This window comes from Ostrea edulis, chromosome 4 (genome assembly GCF_947568905.1).
Source record: "Ostrea edulis chromosome 4, xbOstEdul1.1, whole genome shotgun sequence".
In the NCBI taxonomy this organism is placed as follows: domain Eukaryota; kingdom Metazoa; phylum Mollusca; class Bivalvia; order Ostreida; family Ostreidae; genus Ostrea; species Ostrea edulis.
Genome location: NC_079167.1, coordinates 62,973,812 through 62,983,217, shown reverse-complemented (window position 1 = coordinate 62,983,217; position 9,406 = coordinate 62,973,812). Strand labels below are relative to the sequence as shown.

Sequence of the window (9,406 nt, the reverse complement as noted above, 5' to 3'; positions counted from 1 at the left end):
CAATATCCAGGTGCAAATAATATATATATATATAATAAATATGAATAGTCCTGTGTATCTCCTCATTGACACTTCTTCATATTCACTGCTTCAATCCGTCTTCAGAAGTCATTGAACTTTCTATAGGCAAGAGATGTTAAAAATACAATGCATGCCAGAAATGGGATTCAAACAAGGGAAGTAAGCACACATACACATTCTGTCAATAAATACATGCTAGATTATTTTTCATAAATAATCATCATGCTCAAATTTGAAGAGTTTTTCCCATCATGCCCCAGACATGCCATGGGGAAGCACTAGCATTTAGGTCATTAAATATCAAGATGACCACCAAACAGCATATGATACATATCAAGCTAACATTCTACACATATTAGAAGATTAATAATCAATCAAACATAATGTACAAGAATACACGAGTGACAATGATTAAATACGAAATAAATACAATTGGTAACGTTCAACTAGCCTAGGGAAAAGTTAAAACATAGCACCTCAAGATGCATACAATCCAAGACAAAAAGGCTGTTTATTTCTTATTATTCATAAAGATTTATTGCACCTTGGGTTGTTATTTTAAAAAAAAAAGATCAACAGTCCACATTATAACAATTTTTCTTCAATTTTGACAAATGTTGATTTTTACTTGTTTTGATTATCGATTCTGTACAATACAGAGTAAAGAGTCCTGCATGTACAAAAGAATGCGTAGAATCATGAAATTACTACAACATGTGTAAACAAATTTGTAACAAAATACACCTTTCTACAGAACAAAAAATCTTGACTTCATTATGCCCAGGCTGAGAAACCTCAGAATAAAGATGACATCAAAATGATTATTATAAATATGGAATATTTGAGATTCAATTTCAAACAGAGGTATTTAACAGATCAATTCAAATTCATTTACCAGGTTTTACAGGCTAATGTTAGAAAAATCTAAATGCAATACAAAATCAGCTAATTTGAAGTCTGAATGGAAGCATCATTTAGAATAATCCAATAGTTCTTTTTCTGGTATAAAAAAGTAGAGGTGGAGATGGATAAGAGAGAAAAAAAATTCACCTTTGACATATGTGTAAAAGCTAATCAGATATTTCTGTTTCAGAAAGAGATTCCTACAACAATTAAATGTAAATTCAAAAAAAAAAAAATCCATGACTCTACCTGCAATAGACATTAAGGGCAAGATCATTTTGGCAAGTATTCTTTAAATGTAACATTGCAATAGACATTCTGAACAGTATATCATGACAGTAACATATGAATAAATGTTAAGAGACTAGCTTGCAGTGGTAAATCACGCTCATAAGTTTATAACACTCATCCCAAAATGACTCCCATCTCTCATGCACACATACACAATAGTACACTTCATCCAAACTTCCTTAGCACCAATCAACCATGCTCTATGAAGTAGCATACTGGAAGTACATTAAATAGTGTAAACTGAATTTGTAAAATGAAAAGAATGAGTCACATCATTTCCTTTGTTGAACAGCCATCACTCCAAAAATACAACAGAAAAAAAAATCCCCTTCTTTCATGAAATACTAGACCTTCCTCTCCAATGCTATGCTTCATGTGTTGAAAAAAAATGTCAACAGTATACACTGTCCAATATCAATATAATATTAATAATAAAAGATACATAACATTGCACAAACAATTAGTAAAAGAAGCACCTTGCTGCACCAATGGGAGGCAGCGAATGTTGTGGTGTCACAGACCTTCAGAGATTATAAATACTTCACTGCCTTCAGTGCCTGTTATATTTACAACCAAAATAAAAATTTCGATTAGAAGCCATGCAAGTTTTTATATAAATTTTGTATTTTTTTCTTCACTTTTAAAATTACATGACTGATGAATGTTGCTTTACATTTTCAAAAAAGAAAAGAAAAAAAAAAAAGAAAAGGAAAAAAAAAAAAAAAGGAAAATGAGAAGAGGTTACTGTTTTTCTCCATTAAAAAAATTTAAAAAAAAGTTATTACTAAAAGTTCTATTCTGTGTAACATACAATTAATACTGAAAAATAGAATCACAGTGCTGTGACAGGCAGTTCAATTTCTATTAGTGACACAATGACTTGAAGTACATCCAAGTGTATAACCTTTTGCCGTGAGGTAAAAAGTAAATTTGACTAGATGGTTGTTCAATATAAAGCTGACCAGACTGAGTATTTTTTACAAACTACCTTTCCTAAGATTCTGTGGCATGGCATCTACCATATTTCATGATAGAAAACTTCCAAGCAATTGATAATATTGTAACAATAAAGCAAAAATGAAAATTTTGATTATTGGACCAAAGAAACACTAAAATATGCAAGAATGATTTTAAATAAATAAATAGATGAATCAATGAAATTTATGAATTTTTTCAATAAATTTGCTTTAAATTGATTGGAAGCTTGACATGAAACAAGCTGGAAGTTACTTTATGGCAGTATCCTACAAGGAAGTCAATCTACCAGTGCTGATAATCAGTTATCACATCAGAGGAGCACCAATGGCAGCACTGGTAACAAAATTGCACAATCCTCTCCCCTCACTCTCTTTTCTTTCACCCATTTTCATTGGATGTTTAGATGAATGTGTCCAGCACAGCCAGAGAATCTAGGAAGGTCGAGAATATAATTGGTCACATGACATTCACATAGCAACTGCCAGCCCTGTCACTTGACGACGGAGTCCATATATGTATATATCTCAGTATGGTGTGAATCGCTGGTAAGCACCTCTGTACAGTGTCGCCTACAAAAATTAAATGTTAATGACAGTGAGTCCAGATTGTTTACATGAAAGAAAACAAAATGGGGATAAATGCTGGAAATGATTTGCGAGTTCCAGCACGGTTTTGTCAACTTTGCCTCCCTTTGGGAATGACTGAATACAATTATGCTAATGAGGCCAAAGACCTTAATGATCATCCCAGTGTCACACAAAATAGAATAGAAATTAGAAATGTAGTGTGCAATTGGTGCAAGTGTGTGTCCTTGAAACTTTGAGAACTAGATGTTCTAATGGTTAATTCTTCTGATTCTAGTTATCAGTGACCTTTTTAAAGATTGAGGCACTAATATTTATTGAGATTTTAGCCCCACCTCTAAGACCCAAAATGGACAGACTTGAGAAATTTATACTTTGTGCCCCCCATCCCTACCCAAGAAGATGCTTCACAGCAATTTCGGTAAGAAATGGCCATTCGAAGGATGTCAAAAGTTAACAACATATGACGGACATCATACGATGAGCAATATATCACTGAAGTGATTCAGGTGACCTAAAAATGACCAAATAGGTCTCCCCCTTTGATGTAGAATTAACAATTGTAAATAGCAAAGCTCCCACCTTCAAAATCATGAAGGACTAATACAGCTTTAAATTTCACACTTTCTGCAAAGGGAACCGTGCCACATAGTGCAATAGTGATGTTATTGCATCTTCATATATGTAACACACCAGGTTTGCATTTTTATAAAACTTTGGTGTCTTTTGTTTTCTTTCAATCAGTTGATGTGGTTAATCTAAGTCTAATTACTGAAGAATGTTTATACAAGCACATGTTTCCTGATTTTGTAGGAATAAAAGGGAAACTGGTTTGTTTATTTTCATTCAAAGCACATGATTATTACACGTGTGTTAATTATGCTTTCAATATGTGATGTGATGATTCTTATGGTTTACTTGTAATTTTCAGCTTTTCACCACAATAAAACTGAAAAATCTTCATGCTTTCTTAAAAAGTTGAGAGAGAGAGAGAGAGAGAGAGAGAGAGAGAGAGAGGACTGATAATAGTGATTTGGTCTGGTTTCCCTCAAAAACTGAATGTATATATGTGTATGGCATACATTTCTCGTGTGTGTGTGTATGTGTGTGTCTATATATATATATTCCTATATAAATTTGGACAAACAATATAAAAAAGAAACCATAATTCATGTTTGATTTTTTTCCTTTTTTTGCAAACCAAACAGGAATTGTGTAACGTAACAAACCATCAAATTACACTAATTTTGAAAAAAATAAAATGCATGTTTGTAAGTTTTACCCTCAATCATCCTTAATTCAACTTGAAGAAAACACAAAGTAAATTATATTCATTTTGTCATTTTCCTCAAAAACAAAATAAACACACCTGAGAATCCTGTGATTTACATTTGCTTACTTACCCCATATCCTGCCACAGGTCCAATACTATGACCAAGTAATGGGTCAGTTGCTGCTGTTGTGTATTCTCGTCCTGCTAGTCTATAAGATGAATAACAACTCTTTTTAATTCACACATTAGTTACAAACTTGATATGGAATGCTTTCCTTTCATATGGTTTTGTGTCATTTATAATGTTTCCAAGAAGACACTGAAATACATGAATACTGTAAATTTCTTATTTTAAGTAAGTACTTAAGGAGGTATTCTACATTGTCATAATGGCTGACATGAATGAAAATATATATATCAGCTATATTTGTCTATTCATTTCAAATATCATTGCCAATCTGAGTAGCTCAGCAAGTTAGAGCTTTGACTGCTGAACTGTAGATCTCAGGTTCAAATCCATTAAGGGTTTTAAAAATTTTTTAAAAATAAGATTGCTTTCTACAACGTTTTCAATTTCAAAATATTGTTGTACATATCCTTCACTTTTCATCCATATCAAATTCCTCCGGTGTAGCATTCCTCCTTAATATAACGAAATCACTCGTATACATCAAATCGCGTGAACATGAATTTGCATATGGTTTGTTGATCAAGAGTTTTTACATGTATTTTAACAACAGAAAAACTAAAGCGAATAATTTTATTTCGAGAGTGATGCCTCTCACGAAATTACACGATAATGAATTCCTTGTGTACATCTAGGAATCTTCAGTATTTGAAATTTAACTACAAACAATTGAGATAAAGATATTCATGAAAAAAACTTACTGCAGTTGTCCTGCAGCGGCAGCAGCTGCATATGTGCCTGGGCTAGCAACAGCTGCTGGGATTGCGTAACGTGTACCTGGAGCATAAGCCGCTGCTGGGTAGGGTTGGGTTGTCACCAACTGCAACAGAACAGATAAACATTTACTTATACACACATTTACATTGAAATCACCAGAGTATTAAAATAAATACAAATTCCTTTCAATTGAACACAATCATCCCCTAAGTTTTGTCTTTTTTACCACCAAAATCTTGAAAAAGACACGTCCTACTCAATGAATCTGTCAATGAGAATCTTTTTTTCAATTAAATTGCATCTTTATAATGATACAGTCCATCACAATAGTTTCATATTCAACCTCTAGTGCCCAATAAATACACACCAATGAATAATGAGGGGAAGATGAGACATACTACATTTAGTTCTTTTTTTAAAAAAAACATATCATTCTTTTATTTATTTAAGGAATAAATTCTATTTTTGAAAATGCACAAGGGTGTGAAACTGCAACACTTCATGCTGCCATACTTTTCATGAAGTGCTAACATCATAAACTTCAATTTTTATTCTTACATTCTTTTATATCTATATTTAACTCTGTTTAGTTCCACCATACAAGTAAACACAAATTTTATAATCTTTCATGCATAGTTTTTTTTGGGGTAGTTTTTTCCCTTACTTTCCTATTATATCCAAGTTATTTGAAGCAGTATACTCACATTGCATGTCACAAATGGATTCTGTAAAAAGTTTACTATTTGTATCATATTTGCTACATTAAAACACAATGCTTGATGTAACATATATGCTACAACTCAGAAAAATGCATCTTACTGGTAATTGATATATCAAAACATGCTTGATTCCTATTTAAAGTAATGATTAAAGCAATATACTTGTAAAATAAGTTTGGGCACTAGAGGTTAATACTGAATAATGCTTTTTCAGCAGAGTGACAAAAAGATTAAAGGTTAGCAAATAGAAATTGCTCCAATGAGAATGAAACCAATACAAAATTTGCACAGATAATGAAAAAATATTGTTGTTAATTCTATGAATCTGCAGATCAAGTATCAATAAAGCTATGTCTGAGGCAATCAGAGACTGACAAGGGAGTGCTCCAGTATTGATCTTGTAAAATGGCAGACACAATCTGCAAACAACATGCAGTCATGATTTGTGATAAAGCTGAGCGTACAGATCATAATTTTTCTCAAGTTCTGTCAGATAACCAAGGGAAGAAGTAATTTTCTAAACCAGTAGGTCAAGACTTCTTATCAGACCTGAGAAGGAAGATGATTTCAAGATGCATTGGTGTGTTTTGTCAGATTATAATCTCTTTTTCTTGGATGCTCAACCCTGGAGCCTTGTGATAATAAACAAATGCTAATGGTTGCCATAGTTACCTGGTATCTGTCAGCTGCAGCATATGTAGCTAGAAAAGGATCCTGATATACACCACTGTTAAAAACCAAGAGAGAGAAAGAGGGGAAAATATTAATTTAATTTAGAATTGCTTAGCCAATAAATAAAAGGCTCCTTCTTCAAAGAACAATGCCAGGGGGAGATGTGATTCAGAGGGCTTCATTAAAATGTCATGCTGCTCAATTCACAATATAAATGTACCACAAGTTTACTTAACTGATATGTATCACTAATGCCATTAAAATAAAACAAGACAGGTCTTGAAAAACATAACACATTTTCAGACCTTTTAGATATGGTTACAGAAATGGTAAAATTTCTAGAAGATAATGCTAAATCAAAGTCTCATCTCCTGACATGCACAAGATGGGTATAACAACAATACTGAGCAATTCTTAAAACATAAACGTAACAGAGACAGAATATATATACATACGCTAAAGGCAACGCAGTTGCTGCCGTTGCCAGTGGTGTTGTATGTCGGAAAGCTGCGGTGGCTGCTAAAGCGGCGGCATTATAAGCGCCACGAGCAGCCACTGCTGCAGCCCTGCCCCGTGTAAGTGCCACACCTCTTAGAGCTGCCGCTGAAAAAAGGCATTCAGGACGTATAGGGATTACATCCATAAAATGTGAAAAATTATTCATGCAACATACATGTGCAAAAAAAAAAAAAAAAAAAAAAAAAAAAAATATGGAGAGAGAAGTATGTTACACTATTTGTTTTTTGAATGCAGAATGATGTAAAACACCTAAGCAAGAAACCGTCTAGTAAGACCAGGCAACTTCACATCAGTACAAACAATCAAAAATGCTGCAATTTGCAACATATTGTTGACATTCATAGATGCCACAAAGAGGAAAACTGAATTTATTTATAAACTACTGACATCACTGGTTATGGAGATACAGCAGGAAAAAAAAATTGCAACTCTGACTACACAAGGTATTTTGAGAAACAAAAATTTTCACTCAAAAACAATTTGTTTTTGAAAGCAAACAATGACATAAGATTTTTACATTTCCAGTTGAATTTTTTTTCCAGTAGGACACCACTAACGTGACAGGGTGGAGGGGATTTCTATGCAACAAAACCTTGTTTATTAGTATATCATGTCATTTCATTCTTCATTTCGGCTGATCATGATGCTCAAAATAGATTCTCTTAGTATTATGCCAAATATTCCGCCATTTCAAATGCTCTCTACAGCAGTTTTTAGTCATATCATAACTATGCACTCATTTCATAATGGGCTAGAGGCAAGAGGTCAAACTTTTCAGATTGTCCAATATGCTTGTCAAATATACAAAATTACAACTATTATAAACTCTGATATCAAGTACGTTATTTACCATGCCAGACATATTACATGGGGTCTATTTGATGATAACATAAACTGGATTCCTGTTTTTTTTTTTGTATGGAGGATAATAATGTGCCACCATACTGAGTCTGTAATATGCTGGAAAAACAGTAGCTTATCCTAATCAGAGATTACAGCCCAGTAGGGGGGCATCAGTCATCTACATCAAGCCAACATGCATCATCACACATGTAAAGTATGTGGTTCTGGATAGCGTCTGCGCAAACATTTTCTCTCTCTTAGAATATCAATTTCTTTCTTTTAACTTTTTGAAATACTGTGGCATGAACCCGACAGAAGTGTAGCAAACGTTCATTCATTTTTTTTAAAAAACAAAAACGGTGGTCTATATTTTTAATGTAGTAAAAATGAATTAAGAACCACAACATTAGCTGTGTATAAATGCATGCTACTTTCACTATGAAATAAAAAAAATATCAAAAACCCTGCAAGGTGATATTTTGCAAAAACATGCATATGCAGCATTTATAGACATTCATACATGGGTACATGGATATAACGAGAGTCTGTGCATTTTTTAGATTCCTGCATTTCTGAAGATCACCTGACAGGGCCTTTGTCTAATAGGTACAGTATTCATGTGGGTCTTACCATTTGGGATAGTGGGTGCAGCCACAGATTTTTTGGTCATAACTCGAGCAGTGGCATTGTTAACCTAATTTGTAAAATTGCAATAATTTAAAAAGCAGGTCTTGGAAGTTCACATGAGCATACATCAAGAATGCACATTCAGTGGATGGTCACACAAACCAGAACACAGATTTTAAAGTTTTATTCTAGCTCCCAAGTTCCCAGAAATAAAGAAGACATTGGCCTTCTGGTTTGTATCATTAGTCCAACTCTGCAATGTCAGGAGCCTTAGTGGAAAACTGAAACTTTATTAAGCATGCTATTCTCCAATTGTTCCCTTGGTATATATATCTAGAAGATAACTCAGACCAATTATTGATTGGGAAAGCGATGAACTTTCCAAAATATCTCCAAGGAATTATTTATTCCAGCCCTATCTCATAAATCTCTTTAGTATGGGACATTTGTTTACTGTTGTATATTTATAAATAGCATTCAATTTAGAAGTAGTCAAGAATACTAAGAAAAGGCAGAGTTGTGACTACCATCCACGGGTTATATACATTCACTATCACAGCAAGACAAACATTGTTTCACTGAAGTCCTTCCATTAAAGTGAATTTATCCACAAAAAATTGAAAATGTATAAAATTTTGTACAAGAGGAGAAATTCATTCTGGATCTGTTCTATCTATAAATTTTTGCTTTTAAAGTTTGTTCTATAATGCAGTCATAGCCACTGGGTAGATACCTCTTGAATGATCATTAAGGAAATGATTCATGAATGAAACATGAAACAATCACATAAGATTTCCTTTCTAGGGGAGCAAAATGCAAAACAATTCTGCCCATAAGAGAAATATTTGCATAACAACAATTGAAGAAATTTTAAGTCTTTGATGTAGTTAAGTAATGGAAGAACTCACAGTGAATATGGAAAACACAATCTAGAATGTCACTTCCTCTTTACTTTCTGTTGAACTCATATTTTTGAAAAAATTTATTTCACATTTTACTTTCCCCAAAAGCAATTAAACACCAATTCACAAAAACAATTTATATTTTGAAACAATTTTCTAATTAAAAACCT

General features: G+C 33.1%; 1 protein-coding gene across 50 annotated transcripts in view; it reads right to left on the bottom strand.

Annotated features, from left to right (window-relative positions):
- Positions 1-531: 531 nt before the first annotated feature.
- The window catches only part of LOC125672308 (RNA binding protein fox-1 homolog 2-like), a 31,343-nt gene continuing 22,468 nt past the window's right edge, over positions 532-9,406 (bottom strand). For 30 of the 50 annotated variants that reach the window (XM_048908525.2, XM_056163345.1, XM_048908529.2 and 27 more), the window contains 7 exons: positions 8,338-8,401; positions 6,801-6,948; positions 6,346-6,400; positions 5,659-5,679; positions 4,939-5,057; positions 4,181-4,259; positions 532-2,762 (listed from right to left, as the gene is read on the bottom strand). In XM_048908525.2, the coding sequence (XP_048764482.1) occupies positions 2,718-2,762; positions 4,181-4,259; positions 4,939-5,057; positions 5,659-5,679; positions 6,346-6,400; positions 6,801-6,948; positions 8,338-8,401 (531 nt within the window). In that variant the 3' untranslated portion in view covers positions 532-2,717. The remainder of the gene's footprint in view (positions 2,763-4,180; positions 4,260-4,938; positions 5,058-5,658; positions 5,680-6,345; positions 6,401-6,800; positions 6,949-8,337; positions 8,402-9,406) is intronic. The other 20 variants (XM_048908526.2, XM_056163347.1, XM_056163343.1 and 17 more) reach the window with 1 other exon arrangement.